Here is a 21,594-nt window from a genome sequence, read left to right as displayed (position 1 = left end):
CAAATCATGAGCTCAGCCAGGCAGCTGGGTAGTCCACGCAGTGTACAGAGATCGACAAATGTGGCAGAATTGTAAGGTGACACTCCATCACAATGGTAGAAAGTATGTGTGCAGATCAGCAGCTGCAGTCTGGCAACATAACAATGATGACCGACAGAACGGCATGGTGTTTATTGAGTAAAGAAGCATCACGCAGCTTCAAGTCCATGGGTCCAGTCTTACTCCGATCAGAGTGAACTCTGCAAGGGACCAAAGCATGTGCAAATCCACTCCGTATCCAGCTTCAACCAACAATGGATCCATCCATAAATTTAGGAATAGGTTCCTAAATGAGTGTCCAACAAGGCCTAACTTAAATAGTCCAGCCAAAGGTGAATATTCCCACCACCCACAATAACACCCACCCTCATCTACCATATTGTCCTATTTGACCACAAGAGTTAGTAAGAACAAGTGTTCAACAAAAATAAAAAAACAAATAAGGAGAACAACGTTAGTGCATTGAACCATTCCCACCTCCTTGCGACGTGATAGGGCTTGTGTTATTTCTAGACTTTCTCTGCCACCTGACCATTTTAATCGTTGAGGCATCTACAAAAAGGAGTCATTCCTTGTAATGGCTCACAATTACAGCGCAATCTAATATGCATTGATGGTAGTACCCAGTTGCTGCCAATAAGGACCTCATTTGACGGATTGTAATTCATTTGGGCAAACATGAATTAGCTTCAAGAATCTGTAGAACAACGTCTTGCTGCTATATTGTGCCCTGGATGATGCACTTTTACACAACTGTAATTTCTGTTTGGATGCTTTATGCACCATCTCGGCAAGGTAGTTCATACCAGTGTTTCCTCCCAACATGCCTCATTGAAAAGGTGGTTCAATCACGTACAGTTCACGTACTGTACCACCACCTAGTATCCCAGGAATTAAATATCATAAATATTTTTTTTATTTATTTTAAGCTGAGAGAGTTGGGCTCTCTGTATCCCCCGAAGGGAAGAAACACCATGTATAGTGGAGCCGGCAGTGAGCAAAAGCAAACAAAACTAGATGTCTGCGTGTGAAGAGATGGAAAATAATGTAGTACACAAAATCAGCTTCTGTGAAATATATGGCTGATTGAGGAATGCATAGCAATATGGTGTTTCGATTAGGGACTATCGAGAGGTGGGTAAACCTACTGCATGCATCACTCGTCTTGTACAAATCTCCATTCACACCCTTTCCTTGTTTCATTATGGGCAGTATTGGAGTGTTACATGGACTGACTGTACAGACAATTATTCAGACAATTATTCCAAGTTCTTACAATGATTGAATTACTATTGAAATACCTGCTTTGGCTTCAGCCTTTAAATTGCATATTGGGGCTTTCTTGATAGAGGCTTTGTGGCGTTTACTTGACTGTGGATTATTCCTTATTAATACAACCTCATTTGTATGCTGCAACCCTAATTTGAGGCCCCTTCAACAGCACTTCATCAAAGTCTGCCTTGCTTCTTTCGCCCTCTCTTTCCTTTAAGGGCAGTTCCGTTTCTAACATTACTATTACTTCACTCATGTTCATTAGGGAGATAAAGAAAACCAAAATAGTTATCCTACATTTGCATAACAGTTAACTCCCTAAAAAATGTACTGATGACAGTGCGCTCAAGAGATATGCATGCTGTTCCGAGTGGACCAAAGGGCACTGCTGGAGAGTTGGGTCAGAGAATGGGTTAGATTGGTGCTACCTACAGCTTGCACCGTTTCAGATGATAGTAGAATATTTGGGAACATGTTACCTTTGACTGATAAAGGCTGTGCCCATCACACATTTGACTAGAGGATCTTCTTGGCTTACTGGAAGAAATGTATATAGTCATTTTTCCCATGGCATTCCTACTATTGATCCGTTAAACTACAGCTGGAAATTGTTCGCGTTCACATTTGAAAAGAAAGGGGCTTAGGCACCAACTGTTGCTGTTGAAGCCGATTTGGTTACTCAAACTTTCAGTGTCCCTCCTGCTTGCAATAGTGTCACATATCAGTATATCAGTGACACAGCTATTTAGATTACTTTGTATGTTGGAGGTACAACCTCTGCAACCTCTACCCCCTTCCCTTGGTCAACCAGTTCCCTTCATAGCTGCTGGTCTGCCACCAACCGCATTCACAAACACAGCCTGCACCCCACCCTGAAAAGTCTGCAGCTAAAGCAAAATAATCTTACATTCACTCAACTACTCCCTTCTGTTTCTAACAACGAACACAATGATTCACTACGAAAACAAGTTTCGAGAAGGGCCTTGTTTGCCAACCCCATGCAATCACTCAAATAAGACTGAATCTTAGGCAATTACCCCCAAACAAAAGCAGCCACCAATGCTTCATGCGCTGTCTCAGGAGGCTTATTTGCACCAGAATGTGTGAAAACCACCTTTAAATGATCGGGATACTCTTTGTGACTACTCTTTCTTGTGCCTGCAATTATTAATTTTTACACAATTGGTCTTTCTCTCACAAACTATTGATATTTTCTGAATCAAAGCATCTCACACTTGTACTAATTCAACATCTGTTCCCATTGTCCTCTACAGACCAACCATTCTCAAGTCAAATATTGGAGTACTCCAGCTGGCATGAGAGGGTTCATACCAGCCCAATATTTAAAATGTGAGGATGGGTAAAATTACCGCTTGTGAAATTATTTTACCCATCTTGCCATTTATTAGGCACATTTTCGTTTACCTGAAATTTATTTAATTTTTTTACCCCAAGGAACAATATTTCGTGGACAAAAGAAATGTAAGCAGGAAACCAACAAAAATTGTGTTTTTCCAGCAGAATTTCATTTTTTTAAATCCCAAACCTTTCTTGGCCGCCAAAACAAAAAAAGAAATTGGGGAATATAAAATAAATGCGTAACAATTTGAGGGACTTTTTGAATGACACCTTCCAAATGGTACCTCGCAACCTAATGCAGAAAAAAGTATTGGGATTCTTGATTTTGAATTTACATTTGTAATCTAGTTCTGCGTCGCATTAAGTAAGCTGCTACGGAGACTTCTAGCCCCTCCACTCCGTTTGTTGAAAATTATTCTAGTTTGGGTAAGCTTACAAATAACCATGCGCTGTGAAATAAAGAGCTGAGAAAATATTATTCAGTGGAAAAAGTAAATAATCCTTTTATTTTGAGTTTAAAGCCTTTGTGGATAAAGCCTTTGTGGTGTACACGGCACACGGAGGACTGTTCGTAACGAGGTGGGATTGACCCCATGACCTACTGCACGTCATTGCATTGTGCCGTCATCATTTTGAAACAAAATTGGGCCTGGATTTAAAAAAAGTGCATTTATTGCCGAAACACGTGTCATCCACGAAGGCTTTATCCAGAAAGGCTTTAAACTCAAAATAAAAGGATCATTTACTTTTTCCACTGAATAATATTTTCTCAGCTCTTTATTTCACGGCGCATGAATATTTGTAAGCTCACCCAAACTAGAAGCATATAAAATAAAATTTTAGACATGAGTGTCAGAATCTCCAAATTTCAAAAATTGGCAAAGTTAGTGAATTTTGCCCTGCATTTGCCAATTTTTGTGCTGAGGCAATTGTGGCATTTTGACCCACCCCCGTTTAGAAAGGTGAATTACTTTCCTTCAATAAACCTTTCTGGTTCACCCAGACATTCAAACATGCTTTAGATACATTTCTCGAATCCAAATCGTACACAGAAACTATTGTCAAGTCCCTCGCTAAACCACCCTCCACACCACCATCTACTGTAGTATGCAACTCCCTCACAAAATACTTCAACTCCAAAATACACAAAATCAGGACAGGCCTCCCCCTCAGTTTTCCCACTCACACCCTCCACTCCAAAACATTCCAAACACATGGGACACCTTCCACCCAATCAACAGCAACACTCATCAACCTCACTGCCAACACAAAACCTACACACTTCCTGGGTGACGCCTCAACACCACACATGCCCACGTCAAGCTGCATCTTCAAATCCCCAGGTGTCCATGAAGCATACACTGTAAACAAGCTACCAGCACATCAGCATCATCACCCGAGCTCCCCACTGGCTCAACATCATCAACTCATGTTTCTCACATGGTACTATCCCCGTGCACTAAAAAAAAAGGGATACAAATTCACCCCTCCTGCAAAAAACAGCAACTCCCACACTCTCCGACTGCTACCGCCCCGTTACTATCCGACCATACCCCGTCAGAATCATGGAACGCTTTGTAACCACCCAACTGAACCACCACATCACCACCAACTACCTACTCAACTCAACCCCTTTCAATCTGGCTTTCGGCTTGGACAAAGCACTGAGACTGCTACTCTTAACATCCTCAATGAGCGCCACAGCATCACACACAGCGTTACTCTTACTCCTCGACCTCTCACCAGCCTTCCTCGACCTCTCACCAGCCTTCAACACCATCAACCACATCTTTCTACTAGACATCCTAGCTCACAGGATGAATCTCTCTGCCACCGTAGTCAAGTGGTTCACCTCCTTTCTCACTTACAGGACACACTTCGTCTCCATGCCCCCACATCGAGCAGACACTATCCCTGTCGGCATGGGGTCCCACAAGGGTCCTCTCCATCTCCCCTCAAATCTATATGTTGAATCCCTTGGATAGACCCCTTGCAAACACCATACATTTCAACCAATATGCAGATGACACACAAATATACTTCCTTTCAGCCCCATCACAACTCTACACCCTCAAAACCTGTCTCTCCACCATTACCAACTTGATGGCCACCCTCTTCCTCAAACTCAACATTTCCAAAACCGAATACCTCCTCATCTAACCACACTACCCCCAGAGACAAAGCCAGCTTCACCGCCTGGATGCAAGAACTCGCCACAGACAGCCCACGCATATCACTCTCCACACCTGTTAAATCCCTTGGCTTATCCATCGACCCCCACCTTTCCTTCACACACCACATAGCCACTCCACATAGCCGCTGTCACCTAAACATGCAATCTACAACTACACCTCCTGCTACAAATCAGACATATCCTTCCTCCTGACAACTTCCCCACTGCAATCCAAGCACTAGTTCTCTCTAGGGTGAACTATGGAAATGCTCTCCTCAGTTGACTTCCCAACAAGACACTTGCCGCTCTGCAAGCCATACAAAATTCAGCAGCCAGACTCATCGTCCACCTACCCAAACATTCACACATCACCCTAGCTCCACTTGCTCCCCATACCCCAGATAATTGCCATCAAAGGATTTTGCATTATATTAAACGCAATTCACTGAAAAACTCCATCTTTCGTTCATGACAAACTCAAACCCATCATCCACACAAACACCAAACAAACCAGCTCTGCAAACTCACATGCACACAAAAACAAGTATTTACCCAATGGGCACCCAGGGCACAGAATAACCTACCTCTCCACATACTCACTGCATCCTCCATCATCGCTTTCAGAATGAGCCTCAAAACATACCCGTTTCCCCACACATAAACCTGCCCTCCTCCACTGCTATTACTTGTCTATCCTAAATTGTTCTGAAAATATTTTAGAACTTTTTTTTTCAACTTCCACCTTTTTAATATTTGAACCATGTGAGATCCTCTGGGTAGGGCCAGCACTAAACAAAAATTCAAATAAATAAATGCACACGAGGGCTCATAAGGCAGTGCGTGAATGACATAAGACTGAGGCGCAGGTACACACACCAGCATGCCAGGTCTTTATCTCTAGCGGTGGTTAGCTACCTGAGCACCCGAATGGGGGTCGTGTGGCTGCTATTTGCATGGTCAGGACTTTTTATATGCAATAGCAAGACCTGCTAGAGGCGGTGGTCTGAATCACATGGGTAGGATGAGTGAAATTATTCAGGTCTTGAGTGGTGATTGACACATTTTTTGGAACAGGGATACTATGCCGGTTTCCCAGTTCGTTTGTGTACAGCTATATGGAAAAAAATCAATCATGCCTCTGCTTTGATGCCCGAGACGTTTTGGATTATATGGTGATGGATTTGGGTTGCTACAATTTGGTGCAGTCACGCCTCTGATCCGCCATGCTCAGCTGAGACTGTAATGGAAGTTGCAGACTGCTTCCCTTCAAACCTCTACCCACACCCAGGGAGATAGGCGACCTAATGGAAAACTCTGCAATGGGCTTTGAATGATTGCTGCCAGTGAAGGTTGGTGTTTCTCCTTGGGCACCATGAGTAGACTTGGGAAGGGTAGGATAAATATTGCTAGGAAGTGTATTGACAGTTCTGTATTACTCCCCCCGCCCCCCAACAATGCAGTCTAAGATTTAACATTATAGGGAGAGAAATAAAGGGGAGCCGAGGGTGGAGCACGAGAAGAACAAGTTACTTACCAACTAACGTTCTTTCGATTGGATGTTTCTCCCACATATTCCTCATCTTAGATATATCCTTACCTTCAGCTTTGCTGCTGCGGAAAAAAGAAATTCTCCACGAGAGGGCGCTCTGCTCGATCGAGCAACGACATCGTCCGCAGTATAAATGGCCCGAGCCGCGCCCCTTGGTCTCAGTTATGTTTTTTCGTATATTGTAGTCAATTATCAGATAAGGCGTGTCCCTTCGACCAAAAGCATTAAAGGAACTGAGTGTAAAACACGTAAACTGTACAGTGGGGTTGGCTGGGAGGGTCGATGAGGAATACGTGGGAGGAACATCCAATCGAAAGAATGTTACAGTTGGTAAGTAACTTGTTCTTCGAATGGATTGTGTCCTCCCACGTATTCCTCATCTTAGATAGGCTCCCAAAGCCGTTTTTAATAGGAGGAGGGAGTACCATGAATATTAATCATGTACAGAATGAAGTACTGATTTTGCAAAGAGATCTCCCCTGTGAAGAAGTTGAGTCAAGGGAGTAGCGTTTTACAAATGTGTGCATGGATGACCAATGCTGCACAAATATCTTTTATCGGGACACCTCTCTGAAGAGCTGTTGAAGTCGCCATGCCCCTGGTTGAATGAGCTCTCAGCCCATCTGGAGGACCTTCCCAGACAATCTATAACATTCAGTTATAGCTAAAATTATCCATCTGGACAATGTCTGTTTTGTCACTGGCAGCCCTAATTTACGGCCAGTATAGCTCACAAAAAGCGGGTCACACGGACGAAATTTAGCCAGTCTCGATATATAGAAACAAAGAGCTCTCTTAGGGTCTAATCTCTGTAATCTCTCTTTCTCCTTACTTTTGACAGGTGAATATCTGAAATAATTTTCGGAAGAAAAGAGGGTTTAACCTAGAATAACTATCTTTGTGAAAGATGGTGTGAGGAGGTTTACTAGAAAGCGCCTGCAACTCACACACCCTGGGGGCTTAGATCCCACACAGGTACTTGAAAGGGTATAGGAGGAAATACATTAGTAAGCCCTTTTAAGAATTGTACAATTAAGGGTATCTTGAAATAAGATTCCTCCTCTGAGGAGGGCTTATAAATGGATAGCGCTGCCAAATAACCCTTAATCATGCCAACTTGGAGCCCCAAATTGGCCAAATGTAAGAGAAAAGACAATATTGTAGGAATATTACATTGAAAAGGGTCCACATTCTTATCTCTGCACCAGTTACTGAATTTGATCCAACGACACCGGTACAGAGATTTAGCTGCTGGCCTTCTGGCCGAAAGCAAAACATCCATTATGTCAACCGGAAGGTCTCAATCCTTGTATCTTAGCCTCTCAGAAACCATGCATGAAGGCGGAGTGTCTTGACCTCTGGATGGAGTACCCGACCCTCTTCTCACGAGACAAGGTCCTCTCTTTGTGGAAGACTTATTGGAGGGCAGATGGACATGTCCAGAAGGTCCGGGTACCACGTTCTCCTGGCCCAATCCAGGGCAATTAGTATCATAAATTTCCCGAACTTTCTTAGCCACCTGATTACTTGAGGAATCACGGGGACTGGAGGAAACGCGTACAGAAGTGGAAATTCCCAGTCCACCACAAACGTGTCTCCAAGAGCTCCTCTTGATGGAAATTCCCTTAAGCAGTACAGTTGGCACTTCAGGTTGGCACCGGTCTCGAACAGATCCACTTGTGGGGTTCCCCAAAAGGCAAAGATCTCTTGAAGGACTTCCTGGGCTAGTTCCCATTTGTGGGATACTGTGCTCTGCCTGCTCAGACCATCCGCCGCCGTGTTCTGCTATCCGGCTAGGTGAATTGCCGTCAGAGAGATTCCTTCCTGTATTGCCCAGAGCCAGAGCTGCATTCCCTCTCTGCACAGTGGAAGTGACCCTACATCTCTCTTGTTGAGATAGTACATGGCCACTGTGTTGTCCGTCATTATCAGGACGTTCTTTCCTGTACAGAGGGCAGGAAGGCATTCAGCGCTAGTCTGATTGCCCTCAGCTCCAAAAGGTTGATGTGTAGTTTGGACTCTGATGTAGACCAACGACCGCTGATTGTCAGTTTGTTGGTGTGGACTCCCCACCCTGTGAGTGAGGCATCCGTCACTACCATTATCTCCGGTCAATGAATGCCAAAAAGATTCTCCTTTGAGGATATGTTCAATGCAAGCCCACCATTGCAGATCCTGTGCCACTCTGGTCGGGACTTGCAAAAGATCTGACATCTCCCCAGAAAACTGGGACCATTGAGTCCGGAGGGCCCACTGTAGGGATCTCATCCTCAATCTGGCTTCTGGCACCAGAAAAATGCAGGATGCCATAAGATCGAGCAACCTTAGAAAATCGAAGGCCGGCAGATACTGGGCATTCTGGAACTTTGTTACCATCTGCAGAATGTGGTGCGCTCTCTTCAGGAGTCGAGGCTTTGCCCGAGAAGGTATCCAGAACTGCTCCGATAAATTGGAGTTTTTGTGATGGTATCATATTTGACTTCTTGAAATTCAGTGAGAAGCCCAGTCTGTGTAGGAAGCTGCAGGTCTTGCTTAGATGTTCCTGAGCTTGTTCTGGAGAACGTGCCCTGATAAACCAATCGTCCAGGTAGGGGTAAACGTGAATTCCCCCTCTCCCAAGACTCGCTGCCATTACCGTTATCAACGTGGTGAACACTCTCGGGAGGAGTTTCACCCGAATGGCAGAATTCTAAACTGATAGTGAGTTGCCAATCCCGAACCTCAGGTACGTTTTTGTGCTCGAGATGGATTGGCACATGAAAGTAAACATCCTGAAGGTCCAATGATACCAACCAGTCCGGGATTTGGAGAGCCTGAAGGATCTGAGAAATGGTAACCACCTTGAACTTGTCCTTCCTGAGGAACTTGGTCAAGTTTCTTAACTCCAAGATGGGTCTCAATCCTCTGTCCTTCTTTGGGATGAGAAAATATGAGGAGTACCAAGACTTGTCCCTCTCCGCTACAGGTACATGTTCTATTGCACCTTTCTCTAGCTGGGATAAAATTTCCTGCAACAGGAGCGGAACTGGAATTTTGGCAGAGTTGTATCCCGGAGGGTGATTTTGAGGTTACTTTTGAAAAGGAAGGCAGCACCCTTGGGACACTGTTTCCATTGCCCAAGCATCTGAAGTAATGCCCTGCCATTCTTCCAGATGCTGAGAGATTCTACTTCCCCCTGGGGTCTTGTGGGTCAAAACCTCAGAGCGGCTTTGTGGCAACTGCAGTAGCAACTAATGGGACAGTTGCTGCTGCTGGGGCAGATCTAGCACCTTTTCCTCGCCCAGAGGAAATTTCCTTTGTCCTCTTTGACTTGTCTGCCCCCTTCCTTTTCCAAATGAGGAATAAAATCGAAAGGGATGGCCCCCGCAGGAAGATGAGCCTGTGTAGGGGTGTTGTTGAGGTTGTCGAATTGCGGCACCAAGAGACTTTGCTGCTGCTTTAGAGGTCTGCAGCTTCTCCAAACTTTCATCCGCCTTGCTGCCGAACAACCTCAAGCCATCAAATGGCATATTGAGAAGTCTGGCCGGCTTATCTGGTGCAAAACTGGACTTTCTCAGCTAGGCTAATCTGCGTAGCACCGTACTGGATGCCATGGACCTGCTGATACTGTCAGCAGAGTCCAAACCTGATTGGAGGCATTCCCCCATAGCCTCCTTTCAGTCCTTAACCATGGCTAGGAAACCTTCCTATTCCTCACTATCAGGGATATGTTCAGCTGCTGCTGTCATACAGTCCAACAGGTTGTATGTAAATCTTACAAGGGTCCAAGTTAGATTTGTAGATTTCAATGCCATGCTACCCGAAGAAAAAAATCTTATGGGACCATATAGGCGGAAACGCTCTAGATTGGGTTCTATCCAAAAATCTCTCCATTACAAATACTCAGATAAAAACCTGCATTTGGTCGGATCGCCATCTTATATGTTTTGAGGCGATTCTCAATAACATTTTTCCTGTTGATCAGGTGCCTTCTCCATCCTGCATGACTCGAAACATACGAAAAGTTACACAAGATGCATTTCATGCCACAGTTTTTCCACTGCTTCCACCACTTGAAAAATCTATGCCTCTTGGAGTCTTTGTGGCCAATATAATATCTGCAGTGGACCAAGCATTTGAGACACTTGCTCCCCTTAAATCCACTATCAATAAAGGTATTATTAAATCTCATATACCATTTACACCTGAGATAATTGAAACTTGCGCTCAAAAACGCAAATTAGAACGTTTATGGCGGAAGCATTCATCAGAGGCAAGCCTTTCCACCTGTAGGCTTGCTGTTAGACATTATAAGACTCTTATATCTCAGACCAAAGAGATGCACCTGAATTCCCGGATTGCCAAAGCAAAATCTAGGCCTAAGGAGCATTTTACAATCCTCCATGAGTTGAAGGGCAGTACTGTGTCCAATTCACCTCATGCTGACCGCTCCTGGTGCCAAAATATTCATGATAGTTTTTCCAATCAAACTGCTACTCATCAAAAGAATATTGAGGCCAAGGTTAAATTACTATCTGGTCCTATTACCTCTATTACAAAGAGTGCAGAATGTAGCGCTGACTCCCCTGCTTTCTCTTTCAAAGCGGTTTCTATAGAGGAGTTAATTGATGTAGTCTCCAAACTTAAACCCACTTCTTGCAAAGGGGATACTTTGCCTGCTGCATTATTTAAAGACTACATCTCCACTCTCGCCCCATGGGTGACTACGTTTGTTAATCGCTCCTTCTGTGAATCACTTGTTCCTGAAAGTATCAAAGAGGCATGGGTAACACCCTTGCTGAAGAAGGAAAATCTGGACCCCTCACAGGCTGGTAATTATCAGCCTATTACAAATGTCCCCTTCATCCTAAAAATCTTAGATAAGATTGCATATTGTCAATATCAGTCATTCATTGAACAAAATGATATACTGGCTGCCCAGAAATCCGGTTTTCGACCAAATTATGTGACCGAGACCGCATTGCTGGACTTAAAATCATACATTGCTGGGATCGTGGATGAAGGTAACACTGCGTTACTGTTACTCCTGGATCTGTCCGCCACGTTCCATCTTGTTGATCATCAACTTTTGGCAGACACACTAATTTCAGTGGGCAAATGTTCTAAAGAAGCGATTGCTTGGTTCAAATCTTTCCTCGGACCACGTAGCATGAGAGTTACTAAAGATAATGCCTTTTCCATCGCCTCCACCCTCTTATGTGGTGTCCCTCAGGGATCCTGCTCGTCACCAATACCCTTTAATATCTACTCCCGTCTTCTCTGCATACGTTTGTCAGTTATAGGCATATATTTTGCCAACTATGCCGACGATATGTAGATAGTTATTAAGCTAACTGGTGACCACCTTCAAGATCAGGAGCGTATCAACCATATTTTCACAGAAATCCAGAACTAGATGCCAAACTGACCTGCTTATTTTAGGCACCCTACAACGGTTAAATAGACTGGATGTAAAATATGAGAATTTTCTGATTGGCCAAAACACCACCCAAGTATCAAAAAATGTTAAAACTCTTGGGAGTATTTTTTGATCCCCAATTGTCTTTCAATCGGCAGATTAGTCATTTGAAATCTTCCTGCCATTTCTATATTCAGTTACTTTGGCAAATACGGCCTTATTTGTCCAAAGAAAATCTTGCTTTGATTGCAGCATCGATTGTGAATTGCAAGTTAGACTATTGTAATAGTCTCTTTATTGGCACATCTCAGGCCAATCTTAAATCTTTGCAGGTGGTTCAGAACAGTGCTGTGCGTGCAGTGTTTGGCCTCAAGCTTAATATGCATATTTCTCAGGCCAGGCGCAGCCTGCACTGGCCATCTGTCTAACAGCGGCTGCAGCATAAGGGCCTGTGTATTGTATTTAAATGTCTGCGGGGCGATGCCCCATCCTATCTCACAGCAAGGATAAAAAAGAAGCCCATTGGACGTAAACTACGATCCAACTGTCATCTCTTTGAGTCAACCTCTGTCTTCACTGAAGAAAATTGGGGGTGCGAGTTTCAATCTGTGGGCGCCTGCCCTGTGGAATTCTATTCCCGGATATCTGGCTGAAAGCAACTCACTATGTTTAAAAAACAGTTAAAAATGTACCTCTTTGATGCAGGCCATGGTTAATCTTCTAGACTGCCTTTACTCTCTTTCCCTATTCTGCCTCTGGTAACATCCACCAATATCTTGTGTAGGCTCCGTAGGTCGTTTTTATCCTGATCCACTATTTTTCTCCCATTTCCCCGTTTATGTGCTTCTTTTTCCCCCTCTTTAGTGTGCGCCCAGAGGCCTCCGGGTTAGTGGCGCAATAAAATAAATTCAGATAGATAGACCATGCGTCCATTTTTCTATCCTTCATATCCGGGGAAATTGTCGGGTATGCTGCATTCCTAGTAGACATGGCCACCTGAACCACTAGACTTTCAGTTGATGGATGTTTTCTTAAATATTCAGGATCTGAAGAAGACGGCCTGAATTTAGATGTGAATTTTGTATTCACTGCAGGAGCGGACTCAGGGTTTTCCTATGCATCATTCACCTTCCTTTGCAAAGCTATGTGGAAAGTAAGTACTGGGTCTTGTTGAGGTCCCCCCGAAAGGATGTCGGTCATAGGGGAATTTCTGTTCCATCCCATAAATTCTGTTACTCTATTCATTAATTTCCTGTATCCTGCTTCTGCATGATCAGCAGAGTCAGGTCTTTCAAATTCATATTCTGGAGATGTGTCCAGCCTGCTTGCTGTTTGTATGCACTCGTACAGGTCTGCCATTTTGAATGAGGGTCGATTAACTCCTCAGGGACTTCCCTTGTCCCAAGCTTTACACCAGCCGGTGAAATATCCTCTTCTGAGGATTTCTCCTCATAAATGGAGGACATTGATTTGAAAAAAAATCTGTCTATTTTCCGGTTTGGAAAATCTTCCCCGGTGGCATATACCAAACCTTTGACACAGCAGTTGATTTAGTAATAGGAATAAACAAAGACGTCGACAATGGCGCCGACGCTAACGGTAAAGCCTTCGATACAGTCGAAGGAGCCTTTGATATCGAAGTAGTTATCGATGCCGTCGAAGAAGTACTCGATTTAAGAGTCTTCGAGTGGGCTGTCGACACCTTGGACTCGGATGTCTTCGAGAAAAGCTTTGAGGAAGCCTTGGATGACGATTTTAATGGCGGATGAGTAACCGACGCCATTCTATCGAGTTTTGCCACCGGTTTTTGCACTGGTAGGCGTTTCTTGGGAGGCGTCGGGGAGGATCCCCTCAACAACGCCCTCAACGATTTTTCGGCGGATCTTTTTGTTCTTCCCGTCACTTTTAGCATGAGCAGGTGCATGGCTTTCAATAGACTTCTTTGAGGGGGTCTGGGTCGCATTCTCAAAGATTTTTAATATTGAGGTTCTGAAGGCCTCCCACTTCTTCAGAGAATCATGTTTGAAAAGCAGTTGATAAACTCCTCTGAAGACGTCAAAGAAGAGGAAGAGGAGAGAACGGTGTCGCCTTTTCTTCAACTTTTTTGAAGAAGACGACTTCCTAAATCTCCTCCTCGACCTTGATTAGATTTATGACAGCATTCACTAGACTCCGCCAAGCCTTTCTTTCATCTCGAAGAAGACTTTGAGAATTCTTCCCCACTGCTAGTTTACCACTATGTACCATTATCGCTTTATTGGTCATCGACTGACAGGAACCACACTCGTCTATCCGATGGTCGGGGCCGAGGCACCAGAGGCAATTTGGATGGGGATCCGTTATCGACATCATCTAATCGCATTTCTGACATTTCTTGAAGCCAGTTTTAGGCATAGAAGGGTATGATGACAAAGGCATATTTGAGAAGTGAAGCGCCGTTTTCTGGTACGAAGCAAAGGCTATCGGAAAAACTGAACTGAGGCCAAGGGCGCGGCTCAAGCCATTTATACTGCGGATGACGACGCTCGACGGATACCACCGAGGGACATCGACTCCGCAGACTCTAGCAGAGCACCCTCTGGTGGAGAAAATGTTTTCCGAAGCAACAAAGCTGAAGGTAAGGATATATCTAAAATGAGGAATACGTGGGAGGACACAATCCATTCGAAGTAAGGATTCAGTGGGCAGGAGCAGTTAGGGAAAATTAAATCTAATATTTAGGTTGCTATTATTGTATTAGATCAAAGTAAGCTAGGAGCCAGATACCATAGACTAGAACCTGATAAAAGGGATGCATGGATTTATGTCAAACGGGTGAAACCTTCTGGACAGAATGAGGGAAGAATCTGTCAAGAGTGTAGCGCTCCAGGCAGAGAACAGCTGCTTATGTAATATAAGTAGCATAACGTAACGTAAGTATAGTGGTCTTCTGCCATTAATCATGGCCTTGTAATCCTTGGCTCTCTAAGAAAAGGTTTGGGGGGGTCATTAGTGGGATAGTGGGAGAGGCAGGTGCAAAACCTATGGTGTTGATGTGTACAGGTTGGAAGTACCCGGTTCCTGTGTGCCAATCTGCTTTCTATGGGTTTGATGGAGAAACTTGGACTGTCTATTCCATATGGAAGAGCCCGAGATCTGATCGACATCAGCATTTTTTTGTCTAGCTAGCCGTGGGAGAGTGCGATAGGCCTAAAGGAGAGCTTAGTCATGGTTTGATTAGTGGTGATGTGATAATGGCTAGACTGTTGGCGTGAGTCTATGTAGGGGTTTGTGTGTAGTGTAAGGTACTAGGAAATCTTAGATGAGTCAGCTAGTCAGGGGAAAGGTAGCGTAGGAGTTAAAGGCAAGACACACCTGCAACCTTACCAATGGCCTCCTACAGACTGGTCCCATTTCATTTTCTCACATTGCTACTGTTGATCCTGCTCTCCCACTTTTGCTCTCTCCATCATAGACTTATTGTATGCCCTGTACAATAAGACACACATATGTGAGTAGGCAGATGAGGGAAATAGGCAGTCTGGAAACTCCACTCAAATACCATAAACTGTATGGTAAAAGATATAGGAGGCAACAACCTTTGGTTCAGAGAAGGGGCTCCTTGAAAATCTAAGGCCACAGTCACCCATTTCGGCTTCCTTAGTAAGTCAGGCTAAGCAATGCCTCAAGCCACATGTTAGCATGTGCCTGTGCTGTGCTCAGTGCTGTGCATTCTAGCTATCAAGGCAGGGCAAGAATGCATTTGTTGAGACAGAGATCAGAATCCCTCATCGATCTACCCAGGACTCTACCTTGCTGTCTCCCTCAAACCCCAAACTTCTTCTCACATAGGACATGACATTCCCCTCCGCTCCAATGGCCAAAACTCGCCGGCTTTGAGGCAACTTCAGGTATCACACGAGTGATGCTGCAATCCGTCACGATGCAAGGCGCAGCAAAAAAGATGGGTGGAGTCTGTAGTCCTGGAAAGTGAAGCACCTTGGCCTGAAGGGGGTGTGGCGGCTGCATGAAGATAACAAATATCGAACAGGGGCTGGTACTTTCTTAATCCAACGGCTCCTGTGAAAACTGCTCCAAGATGCAGTATGCACAGTCATGCAGCATCAGCTGCTAGTGCAACCTGTAGCTGGGCAAGCAACTACTGCGTAGACCACTGTAATTCCATCACACACTGGCGCAGATGCTGTTAAACACATAATTGCGAGCCCCGTTGAAACAATCCAGGAGTGGGTGCTGATGTGCTGGTAGCTTGCCTACAGTGTATGCTACATGGACACCTGAGGATTTAAGGAATACAGCTTCAGGTGGTCATGTGTGTTGTTGGGGTGTCATCCCCAAAAGTGTAGGTTTTGTTTTGGCAGTGAGGTTGATGAGGGTGTCGGTGTTGATGGGGTGGAAGGTGTCCCTAGTATTGGAATGTTTTGGTGTGGTGGATGAGAGTGGAGGGGAGGACTATCCTAATGTGTATTTTGGAGTTTAATTAGTTTGTGAGGGATGGGGGCGTTGAGGGTGGTTTAGAGAGGGACTGGACAATGTTGAATAGCTTCTGGGTACGATTGGTGGCGGATTTGAGTTATTGGAAGTAATGGTAGAGTTTGGCATTGCGCATGTCTGTTTCATATTTGTTGCAGTGGTGTCTGACGGGTGTCATGGTTGAGGGGCGTCCTGTTTTCGGGGCATGGGTTATTTTGCCAGGCTCTTTCTAGGCATCTGACCTCATGCTTGATAGAGAGGAGGGAACTCTTTATCCATGGTTTGTGGTGGTGGTTGTGGGTTTTTGGGAATTTGAGGGGTGCAATCTTGTCATGTACCTGTGCGATGATGGTGTTCTATTGGGGAGTAGGATGGAGCGATGTACATGTAAGGGAGGGGGGGCAGTAGCACGAGTTGTGCCAAGGTTATGTCTGTAATGTGTTTGTTTTGTCTGGCTGGCTGGGGGGGGGGGGGGGGGGTGGGAATCAGGGGGATGTGTGGCAGGTGGTGGGATTTTGTGTGGTAGTGCGAGTGTGACTGGGATAGTAAAGGGGTCAGACCACGATACCCAGATTAGATTATCCACAGAGACATGATTTTTGATTGTGATCAAATTGTCCAAGGTGCTGCCAGCAATGTGTGTGGGATAGGTAATAAGTTGTGTGAGATCATAAGGGGTGAGAGGAGAGAGGATTGTCTTTAGTATAGGATTGATATCTGGAAGGAAATTACCAGGGTTGAAGTTGCCATGATGGATGTTGTTTCAGGGGGAGGTGTGGTTGTTAGTAGTGAAGTCAGTCCAGTCGGTGTGGAAGTTGGGTTTATCTGTGGGAGGGCGTTAAATGAGGTGGAAAAAGGTGTGGGTGTAATGGAGGGGAGCAAGTGATGTAACTGCTTCAAAGGATGTGTATGGGGGTGTGTGGGATTACCAAGTGCGAGTGTGTCTTTATATATGATGGTGATGTCTCCACCGCCTCGTTTGTGTGGGCGGCCTCTGTGGTATATGAGAGGCCTCTGTGGTATATGAGATAGTGTGGGGAAGCATGACAGGGATATTAGGTGTCTGGTAGGGTTCGAGCCATGCTTCTGTAAGGAAGAGTATATCTGCGGACTGTGTGCTAATGAGTTGATTTCATGTGTGTAAAAAGGTGCAGAATGCATGTATGCAATTAGTTGTTTTAATGGAGAGTTGCGTTGGAGTTTAATTTCAATGTTGTTTGTGTGCTGTATGGGAGCCATTTTTGTGGCAAACAGGGGCTAGAAGGCAACACAGAATGAAATAGAGAAGGCTATAGGAGCATCCCTTACATCGGTCTTCCTTTTGCTCTGAATGCTTGGGAGAATGGAAGCCCAAAGGACAGTGCTTATATACCCAAGGTAACCCGCAAGTAACTTTGTTCAAGGTCACAGGGGTAGTCCCTAGATCGATCCTGGATACTTCTTGTGGGTCCCCTGACCTCTGCAGGCAGATGGAAAGAGTGCTTCTGGTGTTGTTGGGGTGAGCTCTGTATTGTTCCCAGCCCAGTCGAAGTCCCTTTCGGAGGTTTAACGACCTTCCAAACCAACAAATGCCAACAAAACAAATCTCTCACTGTGCTACTTCCCTTAACATGGCTGTGGTCACTTCATTGTCTCCCAGTTAGGGCAGCAGTTCTGCTCTGACAGCAGCTCATGTAGGTCTGTGGGTTATCAGAAATAAAAGAAAACTGTTGATTTTGACAGTACTCAATTACAGAATTGTCCTCCTCTGATTGAAAAGGACCATCCTGCTTTCAGAGCAAATAAAACTATTCTGCTCTCACTCAGACAAACCTTTAACTCCATGGAAAAGTGCACATGTTTGCATGGAAGTAATATTGCTTGCCAAAACAGAGTAGATCTTGGGAATTCTTATCTCGATGAAAAAGCAGGATGCTACTCCCCTCCCCCTTTTTACAGTAGGGAAATTTGAGGAGGCACTTACTGAAGAGGTGGCAGACATGGCTCACTTTGACCAGCATGATAAAACATTAAAATAAAAAATAAACCCATGTGGCTTAAGTGGATAGCAGCACTGATTGACCCAGAAAATGAAATGGCAAACACTGTAGTAGTTTAAAGTTCACAGGCTGCCTTAACCCTTTGACTACTCGCAGTACGTGGTATACATTTGAGGAAAAGAAAATGTAATTTTTGCCCTTAGGACGAATGTACATGTTCTAAATTGGGGGATTCGGGGAGGGGGGTTGCAGGGAGGGAGTGTACCAGCAGCTATCTGCATACCCAAATGTCCCAGGGTCAGAAGTAAAAACAGGACTACAGAAGTATGTTTGGGCAGGGAAAGGGGGAGCAAGTATGAGTCTAAGGTTTTAAAACATGCTATAAACTAGGGATGCTACATGACTAAAAAATATATACTGTTTATTGAGCAATGAACTGTACACATTATTCCTTAAACTCTCTCTCCCATATAGAATTTGCTTTTTTTTAAAAATAAAATTATTTTTTAAAAAGAGCTCATGCTGAAAAACGTATAAACAGAGAATCATGCATAACTAATGCATCCCGCCTGCGCTCTGTGTGTGGGAGGGCGTGATGCGATCCTTTTATGTAGACTCTTAAATTCAATCTGAAAACATGAACAGCATCCACATATATGTTCAGAATCGATAGCCACCCAATTCAGTCCAGCTTTTCTACAACTTTCAGGATTTCAAAGTGAGAAATTAACTAACCACAAATATATATTTTTCTTTATCACTACAAAATAAGAGACATTCCATTTGTGTTTTTTCTACATTGGAAAATTCCTTCAAATATTTTACAAACTTACCAAACACCATTCTCCACAGGGCAGGATGTGGTCTCGTAAATGGCCCTGAAATGGGAAAAGTAATTTAAAAATGATATCATTGTACAAGGCATAAATTATTTTTCAGAAATTGATTAGCAGAGTTTGCCAATTAAATTATTTTTGATTAGCAAACAGGCTGATTTGATTAGCAATTTTATACTAATAATGTTAATTTCACCAGAAGTAATTTTTACCCAAGACATGAAATGAGCAACAATACAGCAGGTTTACGTACCGCTGAAATAAGACATTAGTGAGAGGAGTCAGGCCTTTAAACTTCAATTAGACCTGCAGGTCCGGTAACTTACTTTACCTATTCAACCTAAGAGAAATGCACTCTACCAATAGCAACTGAGGACAACACATTTAAAATGTGATTTCTTTAAAATGGTGGAAGTACCTACAACCCCACTTTATGTTTGGCACACTGCTGCCACCCAGAGGCCAGCCATACACACTGAAACATGTATTTGACATTTTTCTGCAAAGTAATTGTTAAATTAAAGTTTCAAACATCTCTTGCAAATGCTACTCGTCCTTTATAAAAAATCTATTTGACTATGCAAGGGGGCAAAAAGACTTTACGAGCCATAGATGAGTGTCTGTAAAATGTAAAAAGTTAGCTGCATGAATGGACACAAATAAATATAGATGATAAAAAAAGGCTTTGAAAACAGTTGGTCAGTGGTCTCCTGCAGGTAGCAACATATAATACAATCATAAAGCAAAGCGTACTCTGCAGGCCAACTGAAGTGTTTGGTATTGCAGTAGATCTGTAGAGTATTCCCCATCTTTTCACATTACCCTTGTTGAACTCACTGCCAAACAATATTATGTCTTTTAGATATTCTTGCTACCCCACTGGAAGTTGTAGATGAGTAACTTAATTATCCTTTCAGACCTCACCATTCTGCTCCTCAATATTGCACTGTGATGCCCCAAGGAGTTACTGTTCACTTATGGTTTATTGCAGTTTAGACAAGCGGGTAGTAGTGCGGATGAGGGTGCAGTAATGCAAAGGAGGAAGAAGGGCCATCAGAAGGTGAAGGGAAGTCCTAGACGGAGTGCAAGACATCAGAGGTGGAGCAGAGGTGGGTGGACTTGGAGTATAGAGAGGGTAAGGAGAGAGGAGAAAGGAAGCGTAACTGAATCAAGACGGAATCAAGCAGGTGTTTGCAAGGCAAAGCCCCAATAACTCCTTTTAGAATACTAACAACTTGGTAGAGGAGGTAAAGCTAGGAAGTCCCTCTGGGAGTTTAGTTTGATAAGGCAACTGGCCTTTATCGTAACACCGCAGTTCATCTAGATTGTTAGTATACCAAGGCTGGTACAATTGGGATTGGGACACCTTGAGTAGGGAGGAGCAACTTTAGAACAAGAGAGAGGGAGACAGTCACAGGGCACATTGAGAATATAATAAAAACCGTTCAACGTTAAGAGGCTGGAGTGATCCTTGTGCCATTTTGACAAACATCATATCCCATAATTCAATAGGAATCAATTTGGGCCATGCTAAATTTCACTGTATAAACAGATTTAAAATGTAAAGTAACTAAACTTAATTACTATCTTGAAATTCAACTAAATCAATATCGGAATGTATAACAGTGAGGGAACCAGGTGAACAAAAGTTAAGACTTGGTGCCTTCTTAACAAAGGCTGGTCTTCAAAAAATAATGCTTCCCTCTAAATAGTCAAAGAATTGGGCATTGAGCTTTCATCTGGCGAAGCTAAATCTTCACCCATAATTCCAATATGTTTGTTGTCCACATTTACAGGAAATGAAGTATGTCCCGTGCAGCAAATAACAATTCCAAGTTCATCCCCAGATGCGGGTCAAATTCTACTTCGTTTTCCGAATTGCTGTGTATACTATAGAACTGGTTAACAGTAAATGGGACAAAACAAATTTGATCACCCAAGGGCTCAATCTGCTTCTTTGGATTAAAGCTTTTGTTACACAAAGCTTTGAATATCATGAGAAGAGGAGACTAACAACTTAATCTTGGGTGCTTTAGGAATCCATTCTTCCATTTGCTCACTAATACGCTCATTGATTATCATGGGAATAAATGAAAATGCCTGCATAATCAAACTGTTATGGTGCTTCCTTTTGTTACACCACAATTGCTTAGATTTTATATGCCAATTTTTATAAAAAAAACTTTCATCTTCGCCAATTGTTTGGCCAGGGTTGTTGACTAGCGGAATCTTTTTAAACACTTGTCTTATTAGATGACATTTCTGTAGCGTTAACTATACAGACAGAATTGTTAATTTCCTTAGTGGAAAAAGAAACAGTGCCACTGCTGGGTTGCAAAAAAAAAAAAAAAAGGTATTTGGCATGCAATAAACCTGCAAGAGACGTGCCATCACGAGGCAAAAATAGCTCATCATTAACTAGAAGATTAACTGATGAATCAGATGTGTGATTAGAGAATGAGGAAACAGAATTCTTAAACTTTAAGCAAATATTTTTTAGTTCTCCAATTGAGGCA

At 43.6% G+C, this 21,594-nt stretch overlaps 1 protein-coding gene across 1 annotated transcript in view; it reads right to left on the bottom strand.

The window, feature by feature from the left end:
- PTDSS1 (phosphatidylserine synthase 1) overlaps positions 1-21,594 on the bottom strand; it is a 1,048,798-nt gene that overhangs the window by 792,763 nt on the left and 234,441 nt on the right. Inside the window, exon 3 of the mRNA XM_069621400.1 lies at positions 19,076-19,120. Within this exon, the coding sequence (XP_069477501.1) occupies positions 19,076-19,120 (45 nt within the window). The remainder of the gene's footprint in view (positions 1-19,075; positions 19,121-21,594) is intronic.

This window comes from Ambystoma mexicanum, chromosome 5q (assembly GCF_040938575.1).
Source record: "Ambystoma mexicanum isolate Mex_15411 chromosome 5q, UKY_AmexF1_1, whole genome shotgun sequence".
Taxonomy (NCBI): Eukaryota; Metazoa; Chordata; class Amphibia; order Caudata; family Ambystomatidae; genus Ambystoma; species Ambystoma mexicanum.
This window is presented reverse-complemented; position numbering and strand designations above follow the sequence as displayed.